At 39.0% G+C, this 17,364-nt stretch overlaps 1 protein-coding gene across 6 annotated transcripts in view; it reads left to right on the forward strand.

Annotated features, from left to right (window-relative positions):
• The window catches only part of NEK11 (NIMA related kinase 11), a 94,711-nt gene that overhangs the window by 22,627 nt on the left and 54,720 nt on the right, over positions 1–17,364 (forward strand). For all 6 annotated transcript variants that reach the window (XM_032991279.2, XM_032991277.2, XM_032991278.2 and 3 more), the window contains 3 exons: positions 4,739–4,857; positions 10,497–10,561; positions 11,063–11,189. In XM_032991279.2, coding sequence (XP_032847170.2) covers positions 4,739–4,857; positions 10,497–10,561; positions 11,063–11,189 — 311 coding nt within the window. The remainder of the gene's footprint in view (positions 1–4,738; positions 4,858–10,496; positions 10,562–11,062; positions 11,190–17,364) is intronic.

Consider the following 17,364-nt stretch of genomic DNA (forward strand, 5'->3'; position numbering starts at 1 on the left):
TGTAAACTATCCTGCATGAAATGTTTCGGTGTGGAGTTACCCCAGGATCTAGGAGTCAAATATTCAAACACATGAGGATGCTTTAGAGCGCAAGGCAAATAAGGAGGAGGAAATGCATGTGTTGACTATGCAGCTGAATCTTTTCGGTTTTGAGTCTGCTAGGTCAGGCCAGAATGACAGTTGGTCCACTAGGATATGCTTCTGACTTTTTCCAAAAGGACACACTGTGTAGTATTGCTGCATTTAAGCAAGTATGATGTATTTAATCAAATGTTCAGACAAGGAAACTACAAAGCAAAGTTTCACATAGTTCTGCAAAGCTTCTTTTCTGTTTTAGTAGGAGTATTTCAATAAGGTATACTTTCGTATTTACTTATCTATAACCTGCCTTTGGATCTCTTGACCTAAAAGATGTCTGTTTAAATCGCACATAAATTGAGAATTAGAAAAATGTACTGCTACCTGATCCTTGTTTGGAAAGGAATGTTACATTCAGTTTATCATGCATAGAATAATTAACAGATTGGCAGTAATTGGTACTCTTGAGCAGACTCAAAACAAAGAATGCACATTAATTTGGCATGGAAACAGAACTACCCTCTGAGCCTTATTCTGTTTTCTCCAAAGTACTGTGACTTATTCGTTAGCCACAGTACTTTGCTCATTCTTGCATGAGTAGCATAGTGAGTCTCCAGTGCAGCTGCCCTGTGCTATACCTGTCCTATGAACAAAAAAGAACATTGGTCTCCATTGGGCAGCTGAATGTCTTTTATTATAACCGAATTCACTTGAAATTGTAGAAAGTAAGCATATATGTTCTGTTTTGATCTTCTTGTTGAGCTTCTTTGGCAGTTTTCCCAAATCAAAATCTTACAGGCAATATAAACATTGTCAGATAAGTCAGATTTTCAACAAAAATGCCTTCATGAACCTTGAATTTTGTTTTGCAATATAAATTGGGCTTCAATAAAATGCAGGTTTTGCAAAGTAGCTACTTTAAAAGTTGCGTCGTTTTAATACATCATAAACCAGAAGTAGTTGTACTTTCCCCCAAACAATTATTTCTGTCTCTTCACTGTGGTCTCAGCTGTGATGTGAGACATAGAATAAGGAAATCTGAGCAAAAGGATTAACTAAAGCAATCAGTGCCTGTTCACATTATCAGTTCTAGATGCTAAGCTGTTTAAAATAAGTTACTTGTGTGTTTGATACTCCTGATATTTAAAGAGAAACTGCAGTTTGGAAACTCCCTATGTACTTAATTTGTTAAATTCCTTATGAACTTCATTATACTGACCTTCCAAAATGCAAAATTGGGTTAACAAACTTCTTCAGAGTTTCATGGCAGAATTTCAGCAAATCTTCTGTGATATGTTTTTGTTTTCCTTTTTTAGACACAAAATCAAGGTTAAATTAATTGTAGGACATTGAGACCAATCTTCTTTGCTTGAAGGTGAAAAGCCATACAGTTACTTGAGAGCACATGTAGTACTTTATTCAACTGCTTTTGTTCTCTTTAGACCTTTGGAAAGAAATGTCCCCCACTTAAGAAAGTACTCACTAGCTGTCATGGTTTGAGCTCAACCCAGGACAATCACACAGCTACTCACTCCCCCCTTTCTCCCCAGGTCTGAGAAGGAGAAAATAAAACAAAAGTCTCGGGATTAGAGATAAGGACAGAGATGAAAGAATCACCCATTATGGTTATGGGCAAAAGGCAGACTTGTTAGGGGAAGAAAAAAAGAACATAAATTTAATACAGACACTAGCAACACCACCACTTAACAGACAGAATAGAACAGTGAGAAGCATTCCCACATCTTGAAAACATCTTCCCCCACTCCGCCTTCTTCCCAGGCTCAGGACTTCTCCCAATATCTCTACCTCCTCCCCTCACCAGCACAGGGGCAGGGAATGGGGGGGTGCAGTCAGTGCTGCTGCTTCTTCCATCTTCGGTGGGGGGAGCTTCTGGAACTTCTTCCCCCTGTTTCAGCGTGGTCCCCCTCTCACAGCAGACAGTCTTCCACAAACTTTCTCCAACTTGAGTCCCTCCCATGGGCTGCAGCATTTCCTGAGCTGCTCCAGCGTGGGACACCAGCTTTCTCCAGCTGGAGTCCCTTTCACAGGATGCAGCTCTCCCTGAGCTGCTCCGGCGTCGGACACCCCCGTGTGCTGCAATCCTCCCAGCGCTGAACTACAGCAGCGGGGGCTGCTTTTTCCCACAAGACCCTGGCCTCCTTCGGACACAATCACCTGAGTTGATGTGCCCTATCATGACTGTATCTTGTCATCTGCTCCACTGTAGACCTCCATGGGTGGCAGGGGGGTGGCCCTGCCATCTCACCGCAGGATACAGGGTGGAGGCTCTGCTCTGGTGCATCTCCCCACCCTTTCCTCCTCTGTTCTTCCACTGGCCTCGGCGTTCACGTGGATGTTGCAACTCCTCACAAGTCCAACTCCTCCTCTCAGGTTCCCTCTTAACAGTGTCTCTGCGATAACATATTTGATTGTCTCAGCCTTGTTACAGAGATGGGTCTAACTTGGAGCTGGGGGAGCTTTAAGATGCTTCTCACAGGGGCCACTGCTGTAGCCCCCTCCCCTGCTACCAAAAACCCCACCACTCACTCAAACCCAGGACACTAGCCTAACTCTGGAGGTTCTACACTTCTTTTCTTTGTATTTTTTCATGGCAATGTGTGATTGTGAGAGGGGACTCATTGGGACAGGGAGAAACAGTGACTGGAGCCTGCTGCACTTCATCTATCCTCACCTGGGAAGTACATAGTCCCTTACGGCCAGTAGCCAGCTGACACATGTTTGAGCAGCCCCTGACTCTTGGGCTGTTGCTACAGTTGGCTCTGGATGGTCTGGGGCAGCCGTCTGGAATAGGTGAGTCATTATTTTCAGGGTGTGTGAGTAGTCTCAGACTCAGCCCATCTGGTTTCCGTGCAGCAGAGCACCCTGCAACACTTTTTCTTTCCTTCCTCTTCTCTGCTGCAAGTGACCAGGGGGAAGCTGTTGAACATTTGGAGTTGCCAAGGGGAGGCAGCTGCTGAGCGCTCCAGTTCCCAGAAGAGGTTCTCTCTGGGCTGCAGCAGGGAGGCAGATGGAGAGCTGAAGTCATATTCCTGTCCCGAGTGAATGAGATGATTCAGACATTTCAATTAAAAAATTGCAGGACATAGTCAAGGAACACATTTTTTATATTTGACAAAACATATTTTTTTTTTTTTTTTATAACACACTTGAATGTTGTAACTTAGAACATCAGGGACAACAGAAATTACTGTAAATTCATGTCAAAGTACAGGATTGAAATGTATGGATCTGCAAGGACAGAGCCTGTTTATTTCATAGCAGCAGTATGAAGCGCTGTGGTGTTAGGAGCAGAAAAACAAGAAATGTTGAAGAGATTATAAAATGTTGAGAGTCAACAGTGCAGAGGAGGGAAGGGTTGATGATGGGAAATGGTGGTACGGGTACCATTGTACAAGTTAAACCATGGCACAAAGAACTTCTGATTTTATGCAGAATGTATAATGTAAAGGTAGTGATTTATGGAGAATAAGCTGTCGTGATGTAAGGAAATTAGTCCATGGAGTACAATGAGACAGTCCCTTTGCTCTGGGGTTAGTTACCTCAGCATAGTGCTTGCCACTGATGTGCATTCTTGTAGACAAAATCCATTTTATTTTATAAACAAGATAAACAACCAGCCGACAACCATCTGTCTATTTTTTAGCAAAATGAACAGTTTCCATATAAGCCTCCTCAAAAAACTTTTTCATCGTGCTGCTGTTCAACAGATTTTTCCAAATGTCTAACTTAGTTTTCAAGTAATCTTCTTCTGCATATATTTTCTGGTTTGTTTTCACTGTCTACTGTGTGTCATGTTGCTCCATTTGTAGTGATACTCAAGATCAGTTGTCGTTTTAATGAAGTATTTACAATAACACATTACAGATTCTTGAAGCTTTAATTCTCCTTTGTTTCTGGCAAAAGTGAGTTTGGAAGAGGGACAAGTATCATAATTAAAGAGGCTATTCTAATTCTTAAGAGAACAGCATGGTTTCTTTGATGCTGACGTGGTTATTTCAGCACAGTAAATGAGAGTTGTCTCTTGGCTGTGCCATGTCTGACTTAAGTGGAAATGCTTTTCCCAAATTTATAAACTTATTTAGACCAATAGAAATGCTTTCCCACATTTATAAACATATTTAGATCAATTGGGGAAATTTAATTTTATTTGATTTAGGTGTCTACATATTAGCCAGTCAACATAGGCCCTCATCATAAGCTTTTGCAGAGAAACTGCATTTCTTCATGATCCATCCCTTCCTAAGGTAGACAGCTAGATGCAGAGATAGCTGTGCTATGCAGGTGCCTGTTCCTTTGTGTTAACTACAAAGGGAGTTTGAGGTGACCAGCTCAGACACACATGTCTAAAGTTGGGTGACGTGAAGTGAGAACATTTGAAAACTTTGATGGTATTGTGTAACACTAAGAGAAAACTGACCTACTTTGCCTATGCAGCCAGACTGCTCGATCTCATTTTGATGTTCAGTTGCGTATGCTTTTGGTGCTGGGAGAGTTCAGAATTCATGTGCAAACATTAATTTTACAGACTACGCAGTAGGGAGCCTGAAGGTCTAAGAAAGTGGAGTCCTGTACTTTGATGAAAGAGAAGACACTTTAAAAACTTGCTTTAAATGTACAAATATGTTGTGATATTTTTCAGGGTGGAGATCTAGACCTTAAAATTCACGAGTACAAAGAATCTGGGAAGATATTCACTCAAAGACAAATAATAGACTGGTTTATACAGTTGTTACTCGGAGTCAACTATATGCATGAAAGGTACAGTCATTTAACATGAGAGCATTTCGCTTGGGAGGAGAGTGACTAGAGCCACTGAGTAGCTGCAGATATTCAAACAGAAACAAAACCGTATGGATTGTCTTGTATTGCTATAAAGTCTTGTTCACCAAACTGCTGCAGTATATGTCTTATACCTAAAATGTAATTAATTACCTATCCTGCAAGAATATTGTGTATTACATCTTTTGGCAGGGCAGTAATAGATGTCTTTCAGCAATAGACATACTTAGAAAAAGAGTCAAGTGAAAAATTTAACACAACAGAAACAATTCAATATTGTTAGAAAAAAATGGATTAAAAGGTTAAAAGAAATTCCGTTTTTTCGAGGGGAGTCAGCAAGGGTCTCTTGCAGATATTTAGTGTCACCTTTAAGGTAGGTGGGACTATTTAGCGTGGCATGAGGGAGACAGAGTGCTGTGCTGAGCCAGGAGCAGAAGGCCCAGCACACTGCCACCCGCATGGAGAGCTGGAGGAATGGCTGAGCAAAAATGGGAATACCAGGCACCTTTTCTAGCAGCTTTTCAGAAACAGTGAGCTAGTCGAAGTTAACCTGGCTTGCACCATCTCCTTTCCTCTGTCTCCTCCTTGTTGCTTATGCCTGTTGGCAGCTCTGAAATGTCACATTAATGAACAAGACAGAGAATTCTTTCAAAAGAGCAATGTAACCCAAAAGTCCAAGATTTTTCATCCTGCCAAGCTGAACTGTTTGGACTATTATTCCTGCTGAACTTTTAGAAATAAGAATGTCATTGCTGTAAGGACTATTTTAACAAAGGCTAAGGATGTTTTTCTGTAATCACCTGCATGTTTTGGAAAGATGAGCTAACTGCCTAAAATAATGGCCTAAATTATTAACACATCCGGGGGAGAAGATGTTTATGTTTGAAGAGTAGGTTACAGCCAGAATCTGGAAATGAGAATTCAGTTTTTTTTCAAGTTGAATGTGAACTAGAATCTATAGTTTTCTATCCTGTGTGAGTACTTAGAAAACAAGATTCTGGTGAAAACACCAAATTGATGTAGCTGTTTCAAATACCTTTCACAGCAGGTCTTGGGCCAAATTTGGTTGCCAGAACCTGAGTTGCAACAGAGCAGTAGGTAGAGATAAGTCACCTGTCACCAAGAACAACCATTTCTGAGTTGAGCTGAAGTAAAGTATGTGGGATACATTTGACCCAAACTGATAAATGTCTAATGAGTTTTTGCACCTACAGTGTCAGACTGTAGAGGGAAAAGGGGAGAGTGAATTGCTGTTCAGGATGGAAGAGCATTTTGGTTCCTAAATGCCAGTTTATCTGGGACTTGAACATGAAGTGCTGCCCCCCCAGACTGCTGTGATAGGAGCAGAGCAGAGAGAGCTCTCTTGGGATGCTGTGCTCTTCAGCATCCACCTCAGGCTGAAAGGACGGAAAGAAATGGAAATTAAGATCCTGACCGTTTAACTAAACCAGCAGTGTGTTGGGTTTTTTTTTCCCCTTCTCAAACTCCAATTTAACAATTTATCATTAAAAGTTCTGGTAACCTGGAAAGTCCACTTCTGGTGAAATTCTTTCTTTAATGTATGTGTTTAGAGGATGCATTGTGCAGAGTAATGCAGAATAATAATAATATTGCATTTGGATTAGATGATCATAAGTTATTCTTTTTGTCTTTCATTTTCTGTATTTCCTCATGCCTCTTTTACCTCTTGTTTTCCCATACGTTCATTTTGTCTACTCTTATCTCTATTTTTATTATCTTCTCCTTGTTCTCAAATAATTCCTTAAAAAAAAAAATATATACTTTCTTTGGTAAATATGTATATTAAATCACTGGGTTTCCTGAAAAGTTGTTTAATTCCCCAGTGAAAACAGCAATTTGATTTTCGAAACAGCATTTTATTCTCTCTCTTTGAATCATAGCTATTTAATAGCACCTCTCCAGACACATACAAATGACTTGACAATTTTATTTTTATTTGCATTTCCTGTATTGTATTATGTGTTATTTGACTGTATGCACATTAGAAAATTTAATCTTTTTCTTATTAGTTTAGAGACAAACAATAGCTTAAATGGAAAAGGGTAAGCTTAAAAGAATTTAAAACTATTTACAGAAATTAATTTGAATTACTGAAACATAATAACAGCACTCTGTTTATGTGTAGAGGAGTCATACACGATTTCTTTTCTACTGATATGGAAAAAGCTGTAATACATATTTGAAATGTGTTCTAATGAAAAGAAAACTTTTCCCTATAATTAGAAGCTTGAAGTGTTCATTACCTGTGGGTTGGACTTCCTCATGCCATCCTTAGAAATTCCAGCTGCTGTGGATGGGAGGTTTTATTCCAGAGCAGCAAAAATTACTATTTCTGATTTTAGACATAGACTATTTACTTGGTTTTCCTTCTTGCACACTGTTATTTGAAATTCTGCATTTTTTTAAAATTCTTATGCTGGAAACTTATTTTAAAACAGGAGTTTTTCACTGCTTTAGATTGTTTTTCTTTTCCTGTGATAATAAAGGTTATACAGATTAGACATTCCTGTCTTTTACTTATGCTTCATAAGTCCCAAAGGAGGCATGAATATCTTGTGGTCATTATGTTATCTACTGACTATTTTACATAATTGGAAGGATTTTTTAATTTTAAACTTGAAAGCTAAATTATTTAGAATTAAATAGATTCAGTCCTCATCTGTCATTGATATAACCAGAGAGAGAAGTAGAGGAGAGGCAACATAGTTCAGTGGTTTTATGCAGATAGAGACAGTTAGCTTAAAATCATCATCTAGTATCTCTGGCATACTCACAGCCCATTGCACATCAGTACACAAAATTAATCCCACAGCAATCAGGCTGGGAGGCCACTGATTCATTTAACCTCAATTTGTATAAGGCTGACCATTACATTATCCATCATTCTGCTAATCTTTATGAACAATGTACCAGCACAGAGATTTTTATATGGTTACCGTTTACACAAACAAATATGTTGCTTTCAATCTACTGGATAATGAGCTTTGCCCAAGTACTTTACCTGAATTTCACATTATCTTCCCTACTACAGGATTCAGACTTACCCAGAATCTCTTACTTCTCTAAATAGTTCTTCAGATAGAGGAAGGAGAAATTAATTGCTGAATATTTCACAGCAGTAAACTACTTCAGCTTCAGTCACATTCACTTGCTGGTATGTTGCAGAGGTGGCTTTATTCAAGGAGGCTGCCCACTGCTTAGTGCTGCTTTTTTATGACTGTGAGACAGCAAGCAGGTACTCTATAGAACATAGGTGTGGGTATATTTATAGCCCAAATCTGAAACTATCCTTAAGCGTTAATTTCTACCCAAAATATCAATAACCACTTCACTGACTGTCGAGTTAGATTAAGTTTTGCTGGAGCCCAGTTGATTCATGTTACCTTTATAGGTCTGTCTCTTGCTACAACAAAAAGTCATACTCTTTCTTAAACTGGATTTACAGTGCATGCTCAATATTTTTTTCTTACTAGAATGAAAGTGGTTGTTTTATTTAAGTTTTCAGCTTGTAACTTGATTATCTGACATATCCTGGTAGAATAAAGTGGATTGCATCAAGAGACATCGTCATGGGAAGTTCCAAAGAATCACTCCAAGTATTTCTTAGTTACATTAATATATAAAAGCATCTTAGAATTGTTGGTAATGTAATTAATGTGCACAACATTTTCATCAATATGTTGCAAGCTTGTATTAGCATTACATTCTTATTTGAACTAACTGACCCAAACATCTTCTCTTCATTTTCTTTTCAAATAATATGCCACTGAAAGCTTTCTGGATAGTTTCTATACTTTGAGATACCTGTTGTTCAAATCACAGATATCCAGAAAACTTTTAGGTTCAAAGAATCCATGGTTATATTTCTACAAATTAATGATAAAAATGTTTTAAACACACCAAAGCTCAACAGTATGCAAGAAGACTCTCAGTGAAGTCAAGTTCTTTCAAAGGCTCTGTGCGATGAATGCTAAGTAAAGGCTTTATGAATCTAAATTAACAGAGTAAGATTTATATAAAAATGCATGTATATATAGGCTTATGAAATAATAATGAATATCAGCTTAATTTCCTTACTGATGTGATGTATGATGAGTGTACATGTGTTGCTCAAGAAAGCTGTCAAATAGAGAACAAATTATTTATAAACATCAGTGGAGACAAGCTGAATAAAACTTTATTTTTTCCCAATGTGCAAACCTTTCTCTACTTTCAGGACAAAAACTGGAAAAATGGCCATAAGAAATATAAAGAACTCTTTTCTTTATGTCCCATAAAAATAGAAATGTTTCCTTTTTATGCTTAGTCTGTGTGCATATTACAATGTCTTCTAGTAGTTATTTTTCACATTTTTTTCCCCATTTGTGAACTGACTATATTAAATTTAAATTTTTTTTTTTCTTCTTGCACAAATTAGTTTCAAATGAGTTGTGGACTAAATTGCTTATTTAAATTGTGCTGTAGAATACATATTTTCTAGTCTTAATATGGAGGCTATTTTGGAAATCATTTCAGTATCTTAATGCATATGACTTTAATAATTCAATGAAGTTTGAGTTAATACTTGAGGATTGCTCAAGAACAGTTGAAATCTATTACTATATTTGTTTTTCCTGCCTACATCTCAAGAATCTTAGAGCATCTGTTGCTTTCTTTACCTGTTCTAAATGGCTGAATAACTACTGTATTTGTATTAACAAATATAGTTTATGTAGCCAGTATGCGCCAAATGCTACTCTAACCTCCTCCTGAGCAGAGCTGATAACTAATACTGTGTATTATCAAGCTCTTTAAAAGTGGATGAGTTCTAGTTTAGCTGAGGTTGTAGAGAACCCTTTTGGAAGCGTTATTAACATAAATTAATTGAGAACATATTTTTTATACTGTAGATATATTTTATTTTCCTAAGGGGCTGGAGAATTACTGTCACACATTAAGATTTCAAGAAATTGAGAAGATGCTGTTTGTCCCCACGTGGTTTATATCTTACGATGTTGTTTCAGTCTTTGATGGAAAAATAAGTCTGGAAAATCTGGTTGTTGTTCTTTTCCTTTTGATCTCTGTCTCCGTAAAATACTTTTATCTTCCACATCATTACTGTAAAATTTTGAACTACTAGCCTAGTCTATATACATATTTGCCTTTGAAGCAATACATTTTCTCTGAAGGAGAGTTCCCTGAGCTTTGAGAATCTCTTATTGCTGTTTTTCTCATCCTTTAGTCTATTGTGACACATCTCATTCTCCTGGCAGAAAATAAGATGTAATGCTTTTAAGAAGAGTCAGATAGGAAGACTTGCCTTTCTCCCTTCCCCTGCAGCTCATGTTAAGCCTGTATCTGTATTCTCAAGCTGGGATCCCGGGGTACATGTCTATTATCCTGGCTTAGGCTCTCATCCTGCATGTGGGTGTCTGTGAATGTATCTCTGTGTTTATATGAAGTTCCTTAATGCCTTTGTGTGTGCATTGTCAGGGTTAGACTGAATCAGTGGTGGGCTGGCCTTCTTAATAAGGAATTAATTTAAATACTTGAGATACTTGATACATGACTGTGAATTCTTCAAGTTGGATGAGGTTGAATTTCCTTTTGTATTTCAGGCGGATACTTCACAGAGATTTGAAAGCCAAGAATATATTTTTGAAAAATAATCTTCTTAAAATTGGTGAGATTTCCATACTTTTTGAAGATATATTTTAGTATGACAGAACAGGGCAACAGACATTTTGTCAGTAAGAAAATTCAAATAAATTTGTGTCTGTTACAGCATTTTGATTTGTGGTCAAACATTTACTTGGCAGTCAGACACAGGAACAGGGGCCCAGAGAGTCAGTGAAATGTCCAGCCTTGAGGGTGCTCCAAGCTTGGCTGGACCTGGACCTGAGGAGCCTCATGTAACTTTAAAGGTGGCCTTGCTTTGAGCCAGGGGTTTGAATGAGATGACCTCTTGAGGCCTCCTCAAACCTACATCATTCTGTAGTTCTGTGATTTTGTGGTGGTTTTCTTCTGAAGAATTACAGAAATTTGTTTTTTTCGATATTTTAAAATACTGGCATTTCTTTTGGACATGCAATTATTGTATCATGTCTAACAATAAACACAAAGAGTTTATATGAACAAATGTAGATTTATATGAATGGATTATTTTTACTGTTGTTACTTTTAGGGGACTTTGGAGTTTCTTGTCTTTTGATGGGTTCATGTGATCTGGCAACTACATTTACTGGGACACCATATTACATGAGTCCAGAAGCACTGAAGCACCAGGGTTATAACACAAAATCTGACATTTGGTGAGTAGTCAGAATACAGTTTCAGTTAGATTAAGCATTTATTTTCTAGGTCAGCATTTGACATTATTTAGGAACTACTTTTTTTTTTTTTTTTTAAATGACTCTCTCAGTGGGGTGCTCTCACTACTCCACTAAAATAATTCCATGACATTTGTATCATACATTGCAATTTTCAGGTTTGCTCTTTGTGTTAAGAAGCATGTCGTTTGCTGCTATTCTGGATTACATGGGATTTAAAGGAGAGTAGGATTTAGATCCAGTCTCTGCCATGACAAGGATGATGGTAGACCAAGTTCAGGTCTTTCTAGGAACTGGGAAATCTTTTTCTTTCTCATATTGAAATAGATTAAATAGTTTATGTGAAACTTCCAAGTGGGCAAGTAAAGACTGATTCATGGCTGAGAGGGAAGCAGAATGACCTTTTTAGGAACTCTGTTGCAAAACCTTGGTAAATGCAAAAAGGAAGAACGTACTTAGAAGGGGAGCTGAAAATGAGAGTAGCTGGAGCGTTAGGACATAAGCAAAAAGGCATTCTGCTTTAGAAAAGGCTCAAAGGTAGAAAGAAAAGTGTCAGTTCTGCACTTAGATGGCACAAATTCTTGAGATCAGGACTTCTGGGATTATGATTAGAGAGTCAAGTTGAGAAGCTGAGATCTGTTGAAAGACTTTAGGAAACCTTTAGGTGTACAGGTATTCTTGCAAGCTAAAATGAAGAATTAATTTTTGGAATGGGCAAAATATCTGGCTTGTTTATATGTGTCCTAAAACATCTTGTGTTTTAAGATGATAGTTAAAACTTGTGTTTTTAAATTTTGTCGTAGTATTTATTATATAAAATGTTTTTTTTTTCTTTAGTTTTTTTTTGTTTGTTTTTGTTTTGTTTTGTTTTGTTTTTTTCTGTAGGTATGCATATCTGAAGGTTCCTTTTTTTCATGAACATTTCAAATTAGGAAATTTCCTTTGTAAAACATTTGGCCACTGGAATGCAGTTGTTTACTTGAAAATTTACTCTAGTTTCTGCTCAGTTCTGCCTTTTCAAAATATATTTGTGAGTTCAAGGTATAACTCTGAAAGTTGAGAACAGTCATCCGTACTCTCAACTGGTAGCAACTATTTCTCAAAATTAACATGTTCATTCTAGTCAGCGATGTGTCACGAATCACATCTTGGTCTGTGTAGCTGAACTGACATGGATTTGATGTCAGATTCTGTCTCATTCATCTGTATCAAAACAAATATCAGTGACTACATGTAGTCAATAGAAATATATTGAGAGAAGCTTTCAGAATATGTTAAAACAAGTGAATAGACAGGGAAACCTGCCTCATGCTGTTTACTGTGAAGAATAATTTCTTTAATTGCAGTTGAAATGGAATGTAAAATACATATTTAAATTCTAGTTGTGGTTACAAGTGTCGATCCATGTAACTCATTGAGGTTGTACAGAGTAACTGAAACCAGAGTTTGGTCCAATATTTTTATAGGTGATGTGTTGGTCACCCTTTTAAAATGTACAAAATAGCAGAAAAAAGCACACTACACCCCCCCTTACCCCTCCCACACCTTCCACCACTCCCCTGGCTATTAGCTTTCTGCTCTATTTTACGCATTTTGTAATCTTTCCAAAGCAGTACCAAGAGCACTTGGATGAGGGTGGAACTGCCTTCAGGAGGAGCTTTTTGGCCCTCACTGTAGGGGCACTAAGGAGGAGATGTGCCCTGCTCACTAGACCCCCAACCCACACCTCCCTTCTCTTTCTGTGCCAAGAAACTCTCTTCTGATCAGGATTTGTCAACTACTGTGACTCATATGTTTGACTGATATTTTAATCATTTAATCTTTTAATTTAATCTTTTAATAATGATTCTGTTTGAGTTTTTTGTGTTGGTCCGATTTAACAGGGGCCAAAAGATGAGAGGTGCCTGAGCACCCAGGGAAACCCACCCTGGAGGCTCCAGCTGAGGGGAAATCCTTGTGCCACTTTGCAGAAAGTTCAGTTGCTCATCAAGAAGTTTCCCGTCTTTTATGAGTAGCTGAAATGATGTTCTCTCTTCAGACTTGTCCTTCTGATCCTCTAGCAGAACTCAAAATAGTGCATGCAAAAATTCAGAATTACAAGTGTTGCCATGTTAAATGTAATAAAATGTAAAATATTTTCTACAAAAGGCAGTTATTGCTATCTCACTACATTATCATTGTCCTCTTGCTATTCAGTCCAGTTAATCATTGTTCATTGGAAAGACCTTAATTTATGCTGCGTTAATGATGTGCTCTAAAGAGACATTGTGCTTTTCAGGTTCGCTGAAATGCTCTGCAACTGGCTCTGCAAAACTGGCTTGAATATTCACAGAACAGTGGCCAGTGCAAGAAGTATTATCCTTTATAACCCAAGGTCAAGAGATGTAAAGAGTTTCACGTATGGCGTTTTTTATATCCAGAAGTTTTTCAGTCAGGCTAGAGAAGCTGCAGCATTTATGTCTGTCCTCAGTTAAAATTTCAGGTCTGGAGTTCTTTGCTATTCCATGCTTTATGCCAAATCTGAATTCGGAGGAGGCAAGTTAAAATCAGCACGCGTTTTCCTTACCGTCCCTGAGCCTGGCCTGGCCAGGCAGTGAGTGAAAGCCTTTGCAGGTGACACGGTCTGGGGTTTCCTCCTTCCAGGCGAGGAGCTTCCTCGGGGAGCTGGTCTGGGTGCAGCAGTTCCCCAACCCCGCTGCCGGCCGGTGCTTCCCCTGGACGAGCCGGCAGCCGGAGAAGAGCCCGCGCAGCGCCGGCAGCCGGGCTGGGGCAGTGACTGGTCCGAGGGGCCAGGACGGGTGGGGGATTCGCCGGTGACGTGTGTGCGTGCACCTGGCAGTTGGGGCTCACTTCCACACGAGCTCAGCGTGACCCAGAGGCGCCGCTGCGCCGGGGTCCTGGTGACCCTTCCCGGCCCTACGCACCGCGTGGTGGGACCGGTGTCCCCCCCCACCACCGGTGTTGGGGCACTTGCGTTCATGTGTCAAGCAAACTGAAGACCGTCTGTGTCATTTTAAGGCATTTCTTAGGGTCAGAAAGGTGAGGTCGTGTGGTGGGACATGGTTGCAGTCTGCTTCTCTGGGACAGTGAGTCTCTTCTAATGGATAGAGAGCAGAGCGCAGAAGGAGCCGTGTGAAATAGCCGGTAGCCTCATGGCTAAGATGGTCCCGGCGGTGTGAGGGACCAAAGTTAGTGTTTCTGGTCTGAATCAGACAGAGCAGAGACTGTGGTTGGAACCGCTGATGTCCAGGAGGAGCAGCTGGGTTATTTTCAAACCCTTCCAGGCACAAGTTTCATCAAGCCTCTGTGGCTAACAAAGCCACCAGACTTCTTGTTTAACCTAAGTTCACATTCCAGTGACACACGCCTGACCATCTCTGCACTTACAGGGACACACCAGGTAGGACTCATCCCCTGTGACAGAACCACATGTGCTTGGTGTATATATTAGATCATTTGGCCTTAGACTGATTTTGCTTATTAGTTCTTTTGTTTTACAAGACACGTGTGGTTTTTAATTTGTTTTTTGGGAGGTTTTTTTTTTCTTAAATATCATTGGTAGTAAATAGTGGGTCAGAGTCTACCTAGATTACATCAATGTCATCCAACTAAGATTGTTGAAGAATCATGGTAGAACAGGTCTCCCAGCACCAACAAATGCAGATGGAGACCCATTGCATTAAGAAAACAATCAGAAATCCAAGGAGATTACAGGGAAGTCTACCAACAAAGTAACAATTTTAATCAGCTTTCATTTCAGCCCATGCAGTGACTAAAAATCATCACTCCAGCCCAAACATACTTGGGCTTTATGACATTAGGATGAGAAGAATTGGCATCTTCTAACTGCCAGAACTATTAAAACAAAATGAAAACTTTTATTTTCAGTGAAGAGTAAACTAAAAGCAGGTACTTGGTGCATTCAGGGCAGTTGTGACTACTCACTAATGCATTATGTGAGTGCTAACTTTTTATCTGAGGTTTTCTGAACAACAGGGACACCTCTGTACCCTCTATTATCTCCATGCAACCTAGAAGGCCCAAACTTACCAAATAGGTCAATGATAGCTCCTGCAAATGGTTCTAAAGCTAAAGGGTGCTGTTATATCTTCCCCATACATCTCTTTTGTTCCTGAAAAAGGAGATTACCTTGGCACAAGGGTTCCTAACCAGTTTAGGTCCTCCTTTTTTCACACTGGAGAGCTGAGCATTGCTCTTGCCCATCTCAGTGGAAACAAGCTCCCTGTTCAGCTCCTGAATAACTGTTACCACAATTTGCCTGACACTACTAGTTTGCCTGTATTGTACCCACAGTTTTTTGCACGTTTTCTAACCGTGAGAGTAGAGGATTGCTCAGATGAGACTGAAATCTGTGCTGGCTGGGAGTCTGCCAAGGATCAGTATAGGTCCTGGAGTGCAAATATCGAGTGTCTGTCTGTGCAGTGGCTATTCTAAGTATTTTGTTTCTGAGTGCATGAGATAAAGTGTGTGCAAACAGTTATCAGCAAAAACATTTCTCTTTCTTTTCAAATCTATGTGCATATAAGTTAAACTTCATCCAGGAACTTTTCAAAGGATTTGTGCATAGTATATGTTATAAATTATCTTAGAGGCAGAAATGATAACATAAATAATTTAGTTTTAAAAAGAAATGCTTTTTTTTCACTTAGAGACTTAGCAAATTCTTTATAAGAGAGGTATAAATAACTTCTTGTTCATCTTCCAGAGAAAAAGCAATGTCACAACCACATGTAAATCCATTGTACTCTATATCTTCCATCAAATACTGTCAGATTGGTTTGTCCATGGGGTTGGGCTCCCTACACCACAGATCTATGGACTTTAATTTTAATTGTGCTTGCTTGATTGTGCTCATAGACTCTGGAGTCTTAAGACTTTCTGGTATGATCAGACTGAGAGCTATAAGCCACAAAGTCATACGCATTTACACTATCTGGCTTTTGGCGTTTAGAAGCTAACTTGGATCTTACAGCCTTTGAATAACTATAACATAGTTTGGAAAGATCTACAAAGGATCAGAAGATGTTAAAAGGACAGCAATGCTTATGTAAACAATTAGCACCAAAAACATCAAGGTGGTTTCTCCTGAGCAGAAATTAGAGGTCCGTCAGGTGATATTGTAGAGAATACATTGAATCCTGTCCAGATCCTCCATTTTATGATATAACTGAGTATAAGTAGCTTCAGCATGACATGGTCGCACGCCAAGTTTGCTGAAATTAAGTGCTGTTTAGGACCTTTGTCAAACCTATTTACAAATATAGGGAGACGTCAAACCAAGTGTGCTGGCTGGAAAGTTTAATGACCATTTTAGAATTCTATAACACTGGCAGTTTTACAAGCTAAGATTATAAAAGTAATTAAATTATATGTTTGGGTCATGTGCAGATTGCTTATGGGAATGAAGGAGCAAATTTCTCTTGCTGAATATGTTCCTTACAAAATGCTTAGACCAGAACTGTAGAAACACAACTGAAAAAAGCAGTCTCGAGGCAAAAGCTTGGCAGTACCTCCCTCGGGCAATCGCAGCTCAGCAGCTGTCCTAGGAAGAAATAGCCTTGCTCTGGGACCCAGGGCAGCAGTTCTCAGCTTAGGGAGGTATTTATTTCATTTCAGTGAATTGTATCCTGCAGTAAAAACTTTATTCTTTTTCTCTCATTTTTCTTTCATTTTTTCCCCTTTACTTTTCTTTCATGGGACAGATGGGGTTTTCCCTGGATAGCCTGTTCATGGCCCTGGCTGCAGCAGAATGCCCTGGGTGTTCTTTTCATCTTTCTCCAAAGCCTCAGGTGTAGTCAGAGTACTGAACTAGATGAATAAATGGGCTTCCCTGATGTGGCAAATCCTGTGCTCCTGATGGCTCATTAAGCAATTTCTAGCTGCCAGAATCAAGCAGCCTCCAAAACAGATTGATTCTGCAAAAAGCAGTTATAGTACAGTCTGTCAGGTTGGGAGTTTCCTTCCTTTTTTCTTCCCTCTGGCTGGTTTCTATTTTTGTTTGATGCTTTCAGATGCCACATGTACAGGGGGTTTTTGTTGTTCTTTTTGATTTAAAGTATTTTTCTCATGTAGTAATTGTCTTGTTTTAGGGTTTCAACATACTTTGTAAATATAGATCATCATCTCTGTTACTGTT

Source organism: Tyto alba, unplaced genomic scaffold (assembly GCF_018691265.1).
Source record: "Tyto alba isolate M040663 unplaced genomic scaffold, T.alba_DEE_v4.0 Super-Scaffold_46, whole genome shotgun sequence".
In the NCBI taxonomy this organism is placed as follows: domain Eukaryota; kingdom Metazoa; phylum Chordata; class Aves; order Strigiformes; family Tytonidae; genus Tyto; species Tyto alba.